This window comes from Falco rusticolus, chromosome 2 (genome assembly GCF_015220075.1).
Source record: "Falco rusticolus isolate bFalRus1 chromosome 2, bFalRus1.pri, whole genome shotgun sequence".
Taxonomy (NCBI): domain Eukaryota; kingdom Metazoa; phylum Chordata; class Aves; order Falconiformes; family Falconidae; genus Falco; species Falco rusticolus.
The window spans coordinates 4,633,576-4,652,937 of NC_051188.1; the positions used below are offsets into that span (position 1 = coordinate 4,633,576).

The window sequence follows — 19,362 nt, forward strand, 5'->3', positions numbered from 1 at the left end:
ATGCGTCTTCACCCAGAGCATTTCATGTTGCAGCAAAACCAGGAGTGTCACTACGCGAATGGCACTCAGCAGCAGGTAAGGTACCTGGACAGGTTCATCTGGGACTGACAGAAGATCTGTTCCTATAACAGTGAGGTAGGTTTCTACGTGGCCCATATAGGGGTGGGATGGGTGATTGCTGAGTATTGGAACAGGCTGCGGCAGCTTGGCTGCTTGTGGGCTTCAACGGAGAAATGCTGCAGCTATAACTGGAGGAGGACTCAGCGTGATGGACAGAAGTGAATCTTTGGAGGAGAGGAAAAGAGAGTGGCATGGGGAAACTTGACTTCCCTGGCCTGAGACCACATTGACCTCCCTCTGTCACCTTCCTATTTGGCAGATACGTGATGTCAGGGGAGCTTAGTGAATGGTGCGAGATAGGTGTGAGTTCCGTGGGGCAGGAGGAGAATGAGTGCCATGGAGCAGAGCAGTTAACTTCTTTGTTATGAGTCTAAGACTGAAGGAAATGACTTGCAGAAGCCCTGTAGAAAAGCATGGGACAGGACTCCCAAGCCCAGCAAATGCACCTCCCCTCCTGCAAATTCCTGGAGCAATGGACCCATCTGAGAGATGGGAGATGTTTTTGGTAGAAACAGAGCTCATCTTCTGTGATGGTCCTTCACTGGGGGAAGAAAGAAAGAGGACTAAAGGTGAATGTGGCTGGGAGACATGTAATGCAAGGTCATGTTGAATCCAGTGGGTCTGGACCAAAGGAGGTGTTGACAAATGGCTTTGGAAGAGAAATCCATATGATGTCCATAGGTCCTGTTGCTAGGAATGACTCCTGAGAAGGATTGGCCAGTGGTCTCCATCCCTTTCTTTCTCTTTTTCAGTTAAATGCAGAGTGAAGAATTTTCCCATGCAAATGGAGCCATGGGGCTATCCCAACTAGACGGTTTGTTCTGCAACAAGGTTTTATCCTTCTGAAATAAAGATCAAGTGGTTCAAAATGGGCAGTAGGAGATAGATAAAGTTGTGTACAAGGACCTCCTTCTAAATAGAGATCAGTCTTTCCGGACCCTGGTCACTTTGGAAGTCACACCTAAGCAAGGGGATATCTGTGCCTGCCAGGCGGATCATGTCAGCCTACCAGCACCCATCCTCATGGCCTGGGGTAAGCAACTGGAAATGGGGAGGTCACAAAATCTTGAGGAAGGTTGCTTCTAGCTCTATGGGGAGAGAAGGAAACTAGGAAAGATATTTTTGGGGAAATCAATGTCTAGCCTGGGCCTTTACTCTCTGGGCTGCTCTTCCAGCAGAAACATGCTCTGGATCTGCTGTGAGCAAGAAGGTGACTGCAACGCTGAGCTTTGACCTGGCCTTAAGTTTCATTGTGGTGGTACTCATCATTTTTCAGAAGAAAAAGAAAGGTGAGTTATTCATAGCTAAGTAGAAACCTGTTCTTAATGGGGCTTCAGAGAGATGTTTTAAAGCATGTAAGGCTTCGCTAGAATTTAGATTTACCATGATAATTTCCTTGGGTTCCCAGCATTCAAGTGGGTTTTATATGGCCTAATCCAATATCCGCAGAAGCCAGTGATAGCTTTTAATTTATTTTAACTGATGTTAGATTGGGCTTTCAGTGATGAGAAGCCATTTTAGAACTATCATCAGCTGCTGAAAGGTCAGCCCAGTCCTCTGAGATACAGTCCTAGGCTACGGTTATGGTTTCTTATGAGTATCAAATTAGCTACTTCATCCCCAGATGTCTCCACATTGCTTTGTTGCAGACATATTTTGTAGAGTTGAGAAGCAAATACATTCATACTTATTTATAGAAGGCTTGAATACCTTTCTTTGAAATGGCACAGGGGGAAAAAAGGGAGAACATTATCTTACAGAAAGCTGCGTTCCTGTTCTCAAAATGCTGGTTTTCTGAGTAACAGTATCTTACCCCAGCCTTTGCTTTCTCCTTTCTAATAATTTAAGATTATTAGAATCACAAACAAGTACTGGGTAAGTCACTGTTGTGTGAAATTTTTCATGGTGCAATGAGAATAACCCTCAGCTTAATCCTGTATTGTTATTTTTTCCTAAGCAAACTCCCTTAAGAAAGCCACAGCCAGTGGTAGCCCTTTGCTCCCATTAATTCCCAGCCTATGGGTTTAGGTCAGCAGCATCAGGAGGACCTGAATTCCCTTCCCTCCATCACAGCTGTTAATAGCTAGGGAAGAAAGGGCTTGGTGCTGAAAAGGCTGAAACCCCCTTCCGTAGATCCAAACAGCAGTTCCTAGTGAACTATGATGACAACAGCGTACAGGTTTGACTCTGTAGGAATCAGTGTTCCAGCCTGCCTAGAGCCTGAGCAACTTGCATCTGTGTTGTTCAGGGCTCCACATTATCCGAGTGATAAATGCTTTGGGTAGGTCTCTAAGGTCAGCTCAGAAATTGGATTCCCCTCCCATAAATAAATCCTCTACCAGAACCGCCTCTGGCAGGGCCGCCATGGGCTCTCTGAAGCTCAACTTATCTTAGCAGCTTTGTGTGGTGGGTTAGGGTGGGAGCACTGTGCGCTTGGAGATGATGGTGAGAAGGGGCAGGCTGGCAGCTGCTCCAGGACTTCGAAGTGAAGATGCATCCACGGACTGTTAGGATGAAAATGGAAACCACAGAAAAATAATTCAGGGGGGCGAATGTGGGAGACTGCTAACAGGAGCCTGGAGGAGTTTTTCTTATTCCTCAGTCTAGCTGGCACAGTGACTGGCAATGCTGCAAAGCCTCTGTGAGAAGTTCCTCCAGCCATTTCTGCTTTTTTTTTTTTTTTTTCCTTTGAGGCTGCCATGCCTGTCTGCTGCAGCCACAGAGGAAGGCGGCATGGAAAGGGACACACTGCTGGGTGACTAAGTCTACAGCAAGCCTTTGGGAATCTCTTTCTGTCTCTGAGACTTAAGAGGAGCTGTTGCTCCCTGCATTTTGCCAACACTATTCCCTTTCCTCCTACTGTTGCCACGTTAGCAGGGTACTGCCTCCTCCCCTCTCAGAAGAACTGTGAATTTGCAAATTGGCAGGTTTATAAATTCGATGGTAATCTCAGGGACTGGTGCTGGGCCATTGAGGTTGGGACAGACTCTACTCCTGCATGAAGCTGCAGGAGGAAAGCTGGAGCTTCCCAGCCCTGGCCCCACCTGGAAAGAAGGGAATAAATAATAGCATTTTTAAGGTATGTTTTGTACTTTGAGGAATTTATCTAAGGGTCCAAAAGGATTTAATAACTGAGAGCTAATTAAATGTACTAATTAACCCGGTGTTTAATCTCAGCTCTTTGCTAGCTTTCTGTGCTGCTGAAGCAGAGACATTGTCCCATATATCATGACATCCAGCCACTTTGCTTAATTGTGTTTCCTCTGCACATGGTGCAGGCACTCAGCTCCTAAGGTGATGAGAGGAACACGAAAGCCCACGTACAGGGGAAAATTAGAGGGGCAAAGCCGGGCCTGTGTGACTAACAACCTGTGAGATTATTTCCATGAAGAGGATATTGACAGTCTAATTTGTTTCCCCTCCCCATTATCACTGGTTTGTTCTCCTTGACGCCACTGTTTTGCTGAGGGGGATGGGAACAATCTGCTTCTGGGCACGTGATGCCAAAATTGCCATGCTATTCCTTGGTCCCATCCTTGTCCCTATGGTTCCGAGCTGCTCTGCTACAACCAGGAGGAGAAGGCTGCTTACTTTCTCTTCTCACCGTACTTCCCCCGTGGACTTGCTTTTCTGTGAGCATTTATACTGGTGCTACTGGTACTATTTTGGTGTACAACCCACACAGCCAGCTCTCAGATCTCTGTGAGCTGTTTCCTCAGTGCCACAGAAGGGACTTTTGAAGTGACCGCCCAGAGCCATCTCACCAGCAGTAGATCAGGAGCAATGTGACTTTCCTGCTTCCAGGGCTAAATAATTCCTCCTGGCTCTGGAGCTGTGGGAGACCCTGGAGCAGGCTGGTGGGCTGGTGGATCATAGTGGGCCCAGGAGAAGGTGTGCTCCGCAAGAGAAACAGGGACAGAGGCCTCACAAGACTGAAAATTCTGGCACATCATGAAGGCCATCATCCTGAGACACGGTCCTTGTGGATGCAGTATTTAGGGGGAACATCTGCAATCCTGTCATTGCTTCTTCTCACAGCTGGCATGGAACTATGCCTGGGAAGCCACCATGAAGCACAGGCTGCCCAGCCTAGGGGAGAATAATTGTCCCCAACAGCACTATTTAAGCAAGCAGCTTCGGTTTGTTCCCAGCTGTAACTCCGTCCACACACTGTTCATTTATTACTGCTGATATAAAAATGGGATGGAGGTGAGCTTCTCTCAGGCTCATGACCTCAGCTTGGGGTCACAGCTCCTTCTTTAGGAGTTACTAATTTAAATGTGGTTGAAAATGAATCTGTGTGAGCACAGGGTCATAAAATGAGCTGGGGAAATGGGCTGCAGCGCAGGGATGCAGCAGTCACCTTCATTGGAAGTCACCAAGGGAAAGCCAGACACAGATCTCTCTGGGATGTCTTAGGAAAATGAATCAGACCTGCCAGGATGTGGGGAGAGGGGGGAGATGACCCACCAGGGGCTTTTATTCCGAACTGAACAAGCAAGTGATTTTACAAAACTGGCAATCCCCCAGTGTCTCCTTGCAGAGCCCTATGCAGCCAGTGGAGGAAATTGGTAACTGTACCCAGCAAGCCTGTTTTTAATTAACAAATAATTATCTACAAATTGCTGTAATTATTGCCTTGGATTCCAGAGGATGGGGACGTTAGCGCGAGATGAGCAGTTTCCTTGCGAGTGAAATATTTTCCCTGCCTTATCTCCAGCGCCCTGCTGCTGTGAGGTTTGGGGACTCCGCAGCGCTTTCCTTTTGAGAAAGTGACAAAACAGCTCAGGCTGCCTGGAAGCAAAGCGTGGTGGAAAAGGCACTGAAGGGAGGGCAGTTTCTTGCATTTAGTGGGTTGTCTGCCCTCGTGCTGGAATGGTTTGCGGGATGCCAAGTAAGACATAAACCCCAGCACCAAATGCCAGGAGGAGGGTGCTTGCATGTCAGTGAGCTGGCAGAGCAAAATGAGCATCCTGGTTTGCTATCTTTCAATAAAGAGGCGATAAAATCAGGTTTGGAAAAGGGGGTTAGTGTTAATTCAGATCAAACAGAGAGCAGGGAGCTGCCCTGAGCCTTCAGCGCTGAGGGATGCTGGTCTGGAGAGAGCGCAGCACCAGCCATGACCTTCTGGACCACGTTTCAGAAGGAAGGTGGTGTGCGCAGGGTCCTTCTACCACTTTTCCTTCAGGCTCTGCTGCCAAACCTCATGGTGGGTATCCACAACAACCACCTTTTCATGATTACAAAGTCTCCCCCACGGTAGCCTAAGTACTAACACAAGGGATGTTTATTGCCCTGAAGGGCTTATACCCTTTCAACAGATCTAACAGGGGAGAATCCACCCCAGTTTGCAGGACAGGTACTGAAAGACTGTGGTTCATCCCAGTCTGGGTGGGAAACCTGCTGAAGAGTTCCCGAGCCCAGACTTCAGCCTTTCTTGGTGGATTTCACCTCTGAATCCTCCTGCCTCCCAAGAAATGATGCCCTTTTCTCTGTCACTCCTAAACAATTCCCCTAAACGATGCCGCTCACTGCCAGGGTTTCCATGACAGCCTCTGCTTCAAGCAACCGGGATGCTTTTTATTATTCATCTGTGGCATATTTACCTGAAGCAAGCTGCCTGCACCATGTGCTGCTGTGAAATGTTGCCTTTGTTTACTGCATTCTACGTCTTTCCACTTCTCCATGCGGACACCAACTATTTTGGGCTGGGGGGCCCTGCAGCCCCTTCCAAGGTGATGTGAGTTGCATTGCCAACTCTTCCAGCATCCCTTCAGCTGTATGGAAACCCATTCTCAGGGAAGAGATGTTGTGGCTCCATGCTGTGGAGGAGTGTAAAGAACGGGGCAAGCTGAGATGGCCCTGCCCTCACCCTCAACTTGCCTTTACTGGCGGGACAGCCTAAGAACCCTCAATCCTGCTTGGAAATATCCCACTTGGCCTGAAAATACAGACATGGCAGCAGATTTTCTGCTACTTTCTGGGGTAGCAGGAGGATTTTGTTTGGGTGCATGAACCTGTGTCACTGCTGATGCCCAATGTGGTCTCCAGAACTGGCTAGTCTTGAGAAGCTTCGTGCTCTTCAGACCCCCTGAGGTTTAAGCTCCTGGCATGAAGTCATCCTTTCAGAGCTTGCATCAGGACCTCAGCAGGTGCAGAAAGGCATTTCTCAGTCATTTCAGGGCTTGTTGTCAAGCTTCTCTTGCTGATCGTGTGAGTGAAAAATTATCCGCTGTGAAAACCTAGTCTTTGCCCTTAGCATGGTGCACTAGATGCTGGGACCCTGTTGAGCATCTGTAATGCTCCTGCCTTATTCAAGGCATGGCTGTGCCTCAAGTATGTGACTAGCAGGAAAACAAAGAAAATTAGACCATTGCTTCAGTGTTAGGATCAAGAAGTGACTTGCGCTTTTTTCTTTTTTTTTTTATAGTACCTACCCCTCTCCCACGCACTCTGGCCTTTAAATAAATGGTTTCTAATGAATAGAAGCAGTTCATGGACAAAGAAGCTGTCAAGAGAAATGATTGATTGTGCTTAATATTTTATTTTCCAGGCTTAAAAGGAAATCTCTGAAATATCCTTTGGCAGGTCTGTGAACCTAATGAAGTGATTCATAGAGACGCAGAAGGAACTGAGGGCCTGTTACCAGCAGAGCAGGGCAGCGTTGGTCGTGTTTTGTGCCCACTTCTGTAACATGGCTGAAGAATACTGGGGGGGAAAGGCAAATAAAGGCAAAATTCCGATTCAGTTGCTTCAGCCCTGCTGACAAGAGAAGAGCTAAGCCTTTCTAACCACTGTGTGACTATAGGATTTAAAAAGTAGGGACAGGAAACCAACTCTGTGTCGGTGAAACCCAAATTTTCTTTGAAATTGGGAGTATCTGCAGGCTAGTGTGCCCAGCATCGCTGTGGTGTTTCATGCCACCAAACTTTAATGCTTTTGGAGAGTTCCCATGGGAAACCAATATCCTGTTGTGCTACTGGGCTACACTGGTGAAACGAGTTGTCCTAAATCACACAGAAGGTCAAGGTCATGCATGGGATTTGAACTCCGATCTTCTGATGTCCCATTCTGTGCAGCCCCCATCAGCTTTTGTTTTCCTCATGCCTCATTTCACTCTGGATAGTCTCTGCTGCCTTCAGCCTCTCTCAGCTGCCAATGATGCTCTTTGCTGCCTCTGGCTTGCCCCCATAAGGGACATGTCCCCTAAAGGCTGGAGGTGTTCCTTGCTCTATATGAAGGAAGAAGCCGCCTCGTGGTCAGCTGCTCTGTGGGATGCTCAGTATGAGTTTTCCCCCTGCAAAATCAGCCAATGTGAGGATAGGGATAACAACGCTTCAGGAGAAATTCTGACCTGTTCCTCAGGTGAGTGCCTGAAGGGACAGCAGCCATCTGACCCAACTATCTATAACGCTGCCATACAGGTGTCTACATCTGATCTGTTGTTCACACTCCCTTTGTAGCTAATGGAGACAACTAAGCTACTATAGGGAGCAAGATGTCCCATCCTGAAGTAGACAGCTGAAATAGCCTAGGTGCATGCTCACAGGAGTGCCTGTGGTGGTAATCTCAGGCTGATGAAGTTAGGAGAGATGTACCCAATTTGAGATATGTTAGCTGTAGGCGATGCTTGAGGAGTTAGAAAAATCCTGAAGTGCTGGGGGGAACATTTTAGAAAACATCTCAGCTGGCTCTGCATGTACAGGTGAGACCTCGCTGCTGCTGGTGAGCTCCAGGTGTGAAAATACACGCTTTTCTGCTTCCCCCATCACAAGCTGCGCTGACATTTCTTTCATCCCAAGATTTTCCTTTTTTTTTTCCCGGCTACTTCTTCTCTTTTGTCACTAGATGACAGCAGAGGTCTCATAACATCACACCAAGGACTGCTCTGAACCCAGGGCAGGTAGCGTTTCTGCACCGGGCAGTTCATGGCTGGGTGCCCCAAATCGTCCTGACGACTTTTAACAACTCTTTATCTACTTATTTATCTGGCAGATTATGTACGAATACAATATTTAAGTCAAAACTTCCACCTTTTGTGTGGAGCTACTTGTGTGCATTTTCCTGCTTCAGCACCTCCGTTGTCCCCATCCTATTTTTAAGAATTTCTTTCACACTTGCTTGATGCCTTTTGTTTTAAACTAGGTTTGTGCCTTCCAAAGGTGGACACTGTCCACCTCCTTTAATCCAACAGGAGCGCTCACAGATACAGGCAGCTGGAACAACCTGCTTCTATACAACACCTCAAGCACAGAGCTGAGCTCCCGAGGAATGGGTGGCTGCTGGGAGGAGGATTTCTGTGATAGGTGAGAATTGGCACATGATATGGACATAAATACTTTAGGCAGGATGGATGGAGGGAGGGAGGGATGGATGGAGGGATGGATTTTAGCACGTGTGGTAATTACTTCTTCTCAGTGGAATATAGGCCAGATAATTAAGAGAATTAGATAAGGGGTGGAACGGGGGATTTTAAAAAAAGAATTATTTAATTATAAGTGATTCTGTTATCAGGAATACCTTTACCATGTGCAGATAACAAGGAAGAAAAGGCTAGGTTTTTTGACACATGAGTCAATCAAATGGATGATTTCTGTACCTGGGATGCTCTGAAGGGGGATGAGTCAGGCCGTGGTCTAGCAGAGAACTCTGCATGAGCACATGGACCTTGTCTGATGATTAACTGAACCAGGTCTCTGATCTGTACAAAGGGGAGGATATGATCTATGTTCTTAAGAGATGCCAGGACACTTTAGGAGACACTTTGTGATTTATTCGTAGTTTCATAGGAGATTCTGGGACAATATTTCAAAAAGACGATTTTCATTACAAAATTCTCAAACCTAAATCCCTAGCAGCCATCTTCAGTGCCTGCAGCTATTGGGCATGGTCCAAGATTTTGTCCTTGTCAAAAGCAGAGCAGAGGAGATACCGAGACTGTTTGAACCTTTCCAATATTGCAAAACTAGGAAATGTATTTCAAGCTTCTCGTCAGCCACCAGAAGAAGTTTCCACATCGTTTCCTGTAGAGGTTGTGGTTGTTGCCTTTTTTTTCCCCCTGCAGTACAATTTTTACTCTCAAAGGCAGTGATAACTTACAGATACTGGTAGCCCTTCATGGTCAGTCTTTGGCCCTCTGTCTCTATTGGCTTGAACTGTGCAGGATCACAGCCCCAAAGAGCCGCTGTAACGCATCATGATGGGAAACTAAAAAGGGCAGCATTGTCATTTCTGGTCACTCAGTTTCCAGCCCACAGCTGGATGAAGGACAGAAGATGATACTGTTTCTTTGGTATCATGCTCTAATTGTTCCTGGTGGTGGAGATGGAGGTTTCTTGGGAATAATGCCTCCCAATTCATTTTAGCAATCTAAATATTAGGTAGTCAAACTAAGCTGGCAGTATGGGATCCCCATATTACAAACAGCTGGGTAAGTGACTCCCCAAAATGGTTCTGCTCTTTCAAAGATAAATATCTAAAATAGGAGTTAGGAGATATCGAGACAAGCTTGTGTCTCTCAGTTGGCCATGAAGGGAAAGCTTAGAGGACTCAGACTAATTGCTGACATGTGGGTGATATGAATCCCATCCCTGGGAAGGAAGAGCTCAGGGAGTGTTTGCTGTGTGTCCTGAGCAATTCAGTGTGTGCCCACCTGAATCTCACGGAATAGGTCAGAGTAGGGTGAGGTAGGGTATTGGGAGGAGAGGAGAGGATGGAAAGGGATGGGGTGGGATGGCATAGACAGACTAAGAAAGATATTTAAGCTCCCGCAGCTATAGGTAGGTGGAATATTCATAAACAGCAACACAAATACCTCATTCCCACTTTTTTCCCCGATGTCACATCCTTCATCCTCAGATTTGGGACCTGCCCTGTCCCTAGGACATGTGGCTCAATCGGTGGCTGATGGGTCATGGGGAGAGCATGGCTGTGTTTGTGAGCTGGCCCATCACCAGCAGAAGACCTTGAACATCGCTTGACATGTCCCAGGGCATGAAGCAGTTCCTATGTGAACCAGCTAGGATCTGTCCATCTGTTTCATGTCCTGTTTTAGCAACTCTGAATTAAGGTAAAATCCAGCCTGGAGGTGACAAGTATCTAGGTCACCCTGGCCATGTCCACAGCTGGCAGAGCGGTGAAGGGAGGGGAGAATGGTGATGCTTGTTGATGAATCAGAGCTGAAAGCAGACCTTTAGAGACACTGGTACAGCCTGAATGTTATAGATCAGCTGCTGCTGACCTGAAACATTCACCTTGGGGTTCAAAGGATGACTTCTAAGCCTTGTCACTGCAGTTTTGGGAATAAAAGGGGTCCTGAGAAGCCCCCACAGGCTGAGTCTCAGGAGAAACAGCCTGCATTTAGGCAGTTACGTGTCTGCAGTACCAATCAAGCTTTTAAATCTGGAAGCATCTGGCCCAGCGGTGATTTGATTTTATGCAATGTGTCTCATGCTACCGTATTGCTAAGCATGTCACTAAATCCTTACACATCAAAGGAACAAAGTAAATCAAGCAAAACTGCATAAGCCACATTACAATTCAGTTTTGGCAAAAGGTGCTTAGACAACCCTGGAGGCTGCGGACCTCTAGCTGGCAGCAAAACTCGCCCAAGCCCAAAAGCAGTGCAGTTTTTCCTGTGCCACCAGGCAAAAGGCTTGCGGCTAAGTTTGGGTTAGGAACTGGCCTGGAGTCAAGTGGTCCAGAGATCTTGTCCTGAGTTTAATCGTAGTTTTCCAGGTGGATTGATGCATTATACTTAACCTTTCTGTGCTTCCATTTCCTGATCCATAATTTTTTCCCCATCTTCCATGGGAAAGATGCGGATTAGTTAGATAAGACTGCTTAGTGGAGACCCAAAAGCTTTCCAATTGTTAGAGATGCTGGTTTACGCTTTGCCAGGCCAGCTCACTTGAGTTCCTGGGACTCAGTATCACAGAGAAGAATTTGACCACAATATTACTGTTAATATTCACTGTTTGTACTCCCGATCATATGAGGGCTGATGCCTTTTGCTGCTTTGTGGGCGTTGGTAGGAGAAGGAAGTGGTACTTCAGAAGCCCAGCAGCTGTCTCACACCGTGGGGCCATGTTCCGACACGAGAGCTGTCATCCACTGACACACACAGAGACTCAAGTCCCTGGGCCCGGTTACTCATTTGAGCCTGATGGGTGACAAGTGTGGACAGACTGTGTGAAGTCTCCACCATGGGCCATAGTGGAGACGAAGCTGTGGTGGAGAAGATGCACTGCAGAAGGTGGCCAACAGAATGATGGGGTCAACAGCTCACCACCCCCTCCTCTGAGGATGGAGGAAGCCCAGGGGGCTGGCTTAGACTAGATGCCCATTACTAGAGGGTTGGCATTAAGTCAGTGGAAGTCTAAGGCTCATTGTGTGGAAGCACTTAGTGCAATACAGATACTACGGGGTACCTGGGACCTCTGAAAGAGGGCTGATAGGTCTGACACAGAATCTGTGAGACACTGGTACACTCCTGGATTAGCAACTGGAGATGAGGCAGGACAACAGAGCATCTCAAATGGATGGAATACATATGCCTAGGCAGCTAAATAGAGCTGCCAGTCAATACACCCTGTGGAGACCAGGGAGCAATTCAGCCTGTATAGAAGCAGACACCTGCATGCCTCAGCTGCTCTCCTGACTCCACCAGTGCCCTGACTAGCTCTTCACGTACTTCAGCAGGAACTCATGCATGTGGCTAATGTAGACACCTGCTCATAGACACCTACATGCAGAGCTGAAACCAGCCTCTGGGTTCCTTCTAGTTCAGTTCCTCGTGCAGCCATGCTAAGATCCTCCACAGAAGAGAGATTCACTCAGGAGGCTTTTTTTTTTTTTTTTTCCCACAGCAAAAGGAGGTGGGAGCAGGGTTCTATGGGGATTTGTCCTTGCCCCCATGTAGGTTCCCATTTGAGACTTTCCAAGGCAGGAAGGTTAGGGAATGCCAAATCCCTCCTGCCCAGAACCCTTTGTGCTATAATTCCCTAGATCTCTTTTCTTCCTGCCTGAAGTCCTCTCCATCTCAAATCTAACACAGAAACTCAAGGCATCTATTCCAGATATCCCAAGACCTCTTGTCCCATACCAACTCTCTACTCTTCTTTTTGCCATGACACGCTGATAATCGTGTCTATCCTACAATAAATAACTACAGTCACCAATGTCATTTAACATGGTTAAAGACAAACCCAGTTAAAATTACTTTTGGTCACTCCTGGACTAGAGCATGTTGACATTTATAGACCACCATCCCCGTACAGAACGCTACACAAGAAAAAATGCACCATGTCTCCCAGGGATCTTTTTCTCTAGAGAATCCAGATGCTTTCCAGGCGCCTGGTAACAGTACAAAATAGTCTGCTATTAAAATTCAAAAGCAAGTAAAATAGCCCTTTCCTGCAGGCTTGCTTTCTATGAGACATTTCTGATGAGAATCCAGTCTCTGCAGAGGCCTGGCATATGAAATCCAAATTATATAGCTAGCATTCCCTTCTTTCGAAGTGGCTGTGTGAAGCACAAAATCCCTTTGCAATTCACTCTGGTGATGAGAGGCAACTCCTTATGTTCAGACCACTCCTCTCAGCATGCCTTGGGCTGATGGTTGCCCAGGAGCTACCTCCCCTTCCCGTGTTCCTCCCGGCTCAGGGGAGAGCCCATCTCCCGCATCCTTCAGAGCACAGTGGAGGATTCACAGGCAGAACCACCCTCTTGCTTCCTCCAGCCCCTTGGAAACACCCTGGGACCACATCTGTCTTTCCATCTCTATCTCCGGAGCCTTCCTGCTGACATCTGAAAGGGCACGTCTACAATTACACATTTTGGGCAATTTTGTCATGGGGAGAGGTTAAAAATGAGTCATGGTCATTTTCATGAATTACTTGCCCAGTGGAGATTTTCCACGTGGTGAACTATTATGAACCCATAGGTGGAGAAGGTAATTATGACTGGTGTAAAGCTGTGCCTAATTTCACACTCAATAAAGGGGAGACAATAACTCCCATTCCTCATGGAGGTGTGTGATGATTTAATCACAAGGGGAGCTCTGTATTTATAGATTTTAAAGACACCACTAAGATTATATAGTCCCACCTTCTGCATAACAAAGCACGAACAACATCAGCCATTAACATGTGTCGAGCTTCTAATTTTTGCTTGTTTGTAATGTCTCAGACTTTCTGTTCATATTCATGTGACCAATCTGAATGTATGTGTGTCAAGTTATGATCTCCATTTTTTGTGTTGACTTACACATAGCACTGTAATTTCCATTTATAAATTCAGCTTGGGAGTAAAATATCTATTTTGCGTTATCTGTTGGTTTTATACTTACATCCCGTTCACTGCAAGATCAGAGTTATGTCAGCCAGTCAGTGCCCTGGATCAAAGAAAGAGCCTGCCTCATCCCTGAGAAATCATCACAGAGAAATTGTGGAGATAATCATGTATGGCCCTGGTACCGGCTGAGCTGGTGTGGTGGGAAATGTTCTTCCTTGGGCTGTGAGTGGCATCAGGAACCATTACTCTTTGCTGCTGGGTGGGTCTATGGGTTTATCCCATCTAATTCATCATTTGCTTTCTGTTCCTGTCCCAAATTACAAAATGGCAAAGGTTTTACTTTGTATTGCTCCCAAGAAAGTGAAGGTAATCTTTATGTGACAACCTCATGAGTGAGCGTAACACTGACTGGGGTCTCTTTGTAGGCATGTATATGGATGGGCCAAAATTAAATTTGTAGGAAAGGTATACCCACACAGCTGTGAGTCTATTTAACAGACCAGGAGAATATACCTGGTGAAAGAGCTGTCTCTTGAATTAAAATGGTTTCCATATGGTGAAGAACCTTGTTATTTTGAGAAATCAGTTGAACCTGCCGTGTTTCAAAGGCGGTTCAGTTTTGTTGCATGACAATGTGACAGGCTGTGTTGTCCCCCATCACAGCCCTGTGCTCTTGCAAAAGCTTAGCCTAGCAAGAGCTAACGTAGCCTAAAGTTATTTATCTTATTCTGTTGCATGTGAGATCACCGTCATAAATCTAAGGGCGCTTTGCTCCCTTGCTCTACATGGGAGGAAGGGATGTGCTTCCTGATGGGACACGTGGAGAAAATGAGCCTGTGACTAGCGGTGAGAGGATGTAGGGCTCTAAAGGTAAGCTTGTCCTTTGTCACATGCAAGACAGCTAATCTGAAGACAGATGCTGGTTGATCTCTAAAATGCCAACAAGGTCTGACCCAGGGGGACAGCATCTCTTAAAAGCCTTTGGTTATTTTGTGGAGGTTGAAGCTCTCTAGCGCTTTCTAAAAGTGACATGACAGGATCAAAAAACAATCCTATGCAAATTTTTTTTTTTCTTTCACTTGCGTTTTGTTTTCTAAAGAGTGAAACTAGGAGCAGGTAGGCTCAGCTGGGGTGGAGTCAAGGGGAAGGTGTTGAGGCTGAATGCAGAGTGCTACGCCTGGAGGAAAGACTGAGATGAAAGTGCTGTGCTGGGGCATCTGTCCCAGGGGCCCAAAGCCAGGAGGACCAACTCAAATCCAGACCAAAGTTGCTATGAGGGGACTTAGAGTCATTTTTTGCAGGATTTCATTCTGGCATCTACTTTTGGTGACCTTCCTGAAGTCACCAACACACACCAACTTGTGATTTAAAGACTCCGTGTTTTGGAGAAGCTGTTGGTACTCCTGGGTAGGACATTTCCCAGGAAATTTTTCGTAGGAAAATCGCTCCCTATTTCTATCTGAACTTTCTAGTTTGACTGCGGTGTCTAACCACCAGATGTCATTGCTTCTTTCTCCCAGGCATGAAAGCTGACTTGAACATAGTCAAACAGGGGCACTCTGCTAATGCTAATCACAAAACACATACTCAGTAGCTGTTTGTGGTCCCCAACTATTTTCCACTGGTAGTCAATTAGAGGACAATATTACCTGTAGGACATCTCAGGACTGATAACAGCAAGGCCTACACTGAGAAGAAAAAGGATGTACTCCTTAGAGGACCAGTGTGCGATAATACGCAGAGTAATAAAACCAATAAGGCCACCGAAGCAAAGAGCAAAGAGAGGTTTATGAGACAGCTGGACGTTTTTATGGAGAAAAATGGAATTAAGGGACATTGTGACAAATCAGAGAGGTGGGGCCCACAGAAACCAGAGAGGCAGAGGAGAGGGGGGGAAATGCTTTTTCTTGTTCAGTAGTTCCCTACCTCCCTTTTAATGCCCAGGAGAAGATGTCCCTCATAGGCCAGAGTTTTATACAACTTGATGGAGGACCCTGAGACAGCTGCAGCTACGGGTCGCAGGTGTGGGCATAGCTGCTGCTAGAAATGCCTCACTCTGCTCTCCTGCCTCTTGGCACCATTGCTGTGCCTCTGGGCTGTGGGATGCTTGCCTGGCAATCAAAATGCCATCTTTTTGCTTTTCCCTCCACTCATCAGCATCCTTAACTGACCCAGGCTTCCTCCCTCTGCTCCAGCCCCCTCCCATACCTTAGTGCCTTCTTGAAAACACAATTTGAAAGAAATGTTGAAAATCAAGAGTGATGCTTTTAGCTTTTCATAAAGATCTAGAACGTTTGACCTATTTTCCTCCCACTTGGTTACTTCTCTCCTTTTAATAAATCAAATAAAACTGTAGGAGCACTGCATTTCATCTTGTCTGGACTGTTATATTTAATCTCCTGAGTGGGTGGAGGTAGGTGTGTGTGTGGAGGGGAATGGCTCAGAAGCCTGGAAACATGAGAGATGACTCTCTTAAGCTCTTCTGATTTCACAGAAAGTTGCCAGATAGGACTTTAATTAGGGCCTATCAAAACCAATCAGGAAAAGAAAAAGGTTTGTCAAGTTGTTAGCTGCTGCGAAGTTTTTTGGAGTTTGTAGTTTTGGGGTTTTTTTCTTGCATTGTGCACAAATTTATTCATCCTAACAATTTTACAGCTGTGGTCCCTTGCTTACATCGCATCTCTCTGCATGAGAAACCTCTTCTATCATCTTTATGGGTTACTCAATTGGTAATTTTCCTGCTGGGATGGGCAGGAGCTCTCAGGCATTGCCAGGGTGGAGATTACATTTTCACTTTGCACTTTTCCTCTGATGCTAAGAACATTTTACTCATGTGCTGATAACGCCATTATTTTTGTTTCATCTGCAAAGTAAGTTTGGAAGTCAACAGTCCTCGGTATTCACTTAGCCATGTAAAACAAAAGCATGATAAATAATCATATTATATAGCCTCTTAGAGGAAAAAAAAGGGGAAACCAGCACAATTTTAAAAGGAAAATTAGAATGTTTTCTTTACCAGATTTTGGTGGAAAAGTTTTTTTGCCCCCCATTTTAAATTCCACAATGTGGTTCACATTATCTGTGGAATTTTCTGCTCTGTTTGTGGGGTTCTAGAGATTTCTCTCGATAGGCAGTGATTCAAATACTGAAAGTTAAGATCATCTTGAAATGTTTTGCTGGATCAGAGCTTTCATTATCAAGATACTGGTCACACCAGCTCTGACATCCGGGAATATTTTTTGTTCAAAAAACACAGTTTAAAATAGAAACGTTAACTTTTGTGTCTAATACAGCTGCCGAAGGGAAATATATGACAACTGGAGGCTGTAAAAACAGAGCAGGATCACTGAACACATCTGGAAATACTTTAATTACTGCACGTTCAACTTTGAACTACTTGGTTCCTATGTAAACATAAGACTAGTAATTAAAGTACAAGATTTAGCTCGTGGATTGCCATCTTTTAACTACTGATTTGGAGAAGGGAAGCGAGGGGTAATTTTACACTTGCAGATTTCAAGGCCAAAAGAACCATTAGATGGGACTGGCTGTATAACAGACTGGTGAATTCCACCCTGGTACTCCTCCTCTGAAGCCAAAACATGCTGTTGACTAAAGCATATCTTCCTGAAAGACACTTAATCTTGGTAGGAGAACATCAAGTAATGATGTTACACCTTGGAGAGTGGAGGGAATAGTTATTTAATGACATTTAAAAAAGCATAAAGATAATTAAAAGCTTTTCAAGTCCTTTTTTGAAACGGTCTATGGATAGATGACATTTTAATTTGATTTGCAATAAACCAGTTACAAAGAGCCGTGGTTGTATCTGTAATTAATTATATATTTAATTTAAGATGTGTTAATAAAAGAATAATGGAAGTCTAAAGAATATACAGTCAAAATCATGGTAAATCATTCTGAGGAATTCAAATAAGTTTGAATTCGTTGACTTGCCATGAAACCTTGAGTAGTTGGCTCAAGATGATAAATTAATTGCACTGTAAAAGTAAAACGGCTTTAAATACCTTTTTGTTGCAATTAAGGTAGCTGCATGGAGATACAAGTACTTTTTGCACAGTATTAGGGAGTGCTTCAGCTGCTGGCCACCATTCTGGGCAGCAAGTCTGTTCTGGCTACTGGTGGCTGGGTGGTCTGTCTGACGGCAGCCACAGACCTCCCAACGGTGCATGCTCCAGCCCTCAGTGGGCCACTGCTGGGCAGCCTGAAACCAGTGCCAAACTGCACATGATGTTACTGCAGAGCATTGCCTAGCTCATCTCAACATGCTGCACACGTTGGCTCTTCCGGATGTGCTTCCGCACTCAAAGGATACCTCTGCGCTGTCCTGGTGGAAGCTATATGAGATGCCTTCAAACGGTCCACCAGCATACGTATGACCTAGCTTTGCTGAAGAGGGCTCTGTGGGTATTTAAAACTGGACCAATAGCTCCTCTAAATGTTCCTTTTCTGCTTGCTGTAAAAGATGCCCAAGTAGGTCATTATGACCACCTGTCTGACTTTTTGATGGTTAAAATTACACAAGTGAAATCATATTTCTTATGGCTGACATTACTTCAACAGATATGCCCTGTCATGGTTTAACCCCGGCTGGCAACCCAGCCCCACGCAGCTGCTTGCTCTCTCCCCCTCACCCAGAGGGATGGGGAGGAGGATCGGAAAGGAACGTAAAACTCCAGGGCTGAGATAAGAACAATTTAATTGGTAAAGCAAAAGCCGTGCACGCAAGCAAAGCAAAGCAAGGGACTCATTCACCGCTTCCCCTGGGCAGGCAGGTGTCCGGCCATCCCCAGGGCAGCCGGGCTCCGTCACACGTAACGGGGACTCGGGAAGACAAACACCATAATGCCAGATGTCCCCCAATTCCTTCTTCTTCCCCCGGTTTATATACGCAGCATGACATCCTATGGTATGGAATATCCCTTTGGCTGCTTTGGGTCACCTCTCCTGGCCGTGTCCCCTCCCAGTTTCCCGTGTCCCTCCAGCCCTCTGGCTGGCAGGGCCCAAGGAACTGAAAAGCCCTTGATTTAGTATAAACATCACCCAGTAACAACTAAAACCATCAGTGTGCTGTCAGCATTGTTCCCACATCAGAGCCCAAACACAGCACTGTACTAGCCACTAAGAAGAGAATTAACTCTATCCCAGCTGAAACCAGGACAGCCCTGGGTGCACCACAGCACATCTTCTCCATCTGTGGCTAAAATCAATGCAAATTCAGGGTGGGCAAAGCTGAATGAGCATTCAAGGCATTAAAGCAGCAAGACTTTTATAAGTCAGATTATTCATGGCAAGCCAGGACTGAGCAAACCAAGGAACCTGGACTGATGTCCCAGTGCCGCACTGTATTGCCAGTAGAGGTGGGAATACCCATAAAAAGCCTGACTTCTGCAGCTTCTCCTCTGCTTTTTTTTTTTTTTTTTTTTCCTTCTGGAGTCTAATGTAGAAAACTTGAAAATTTGGAGAAATGCAGAAAAAACACGTTAAGCAAAATATAACGTTCTGAATAAAACCTGGAATTTTTTAGAGTAACTATTGTGATATTACTGCTACAGCACTTCTATCTTTTAATAATAAATATTCCCCATGATGTCAATGTGTATCAAAATGTATAGTATTAATAGTAATGATTTCCACAGATTTTAGACTTTACTACTGGTACTTCACAGTGCTTTGTTATACTGAATTATACTGAATATATATATAATGATCCCGTTTCCCTCATGCTTTCCTCATAAATGATGAAGATTTTCTTCTCCATTTACATGACAATATGAGAGGATGTAACCTTTTTTTTTTTCTCAGGCAACAATATTGATGCTTTTTATTTTCAAGTTTGTAATTTCCCTACCTATTTTACCAGTATTTATAAAGATAAACCATATACAAGCACATCAGTATACAGCGCTATTGTGTGTGGGGGGTTTA

The 19,362-nt window shown here is 45.5% G+C and overlaps 1 protein-coding gene across 1 annotated transcript; it reads left to right on the plus strand.

The window, feature by feature from the left end:
- LOC119142921 (rano class II histocompatibility antigen, A beta chain-like) lies at positions 1–7,600 on the plus strand. Its single transcript, XM_037376491.1, is given in 6 exon segments — positions 1–278; positions 952–986; positions 989–1,153; positions 1,299–1,409; positions 7,333–7,485; positions 7,584–7,600. Coding segments are annotated over 6 exon segments (759 nt in total).
- Positions 7,601–19,362: the final 11,762 nt, after the last annotated feature.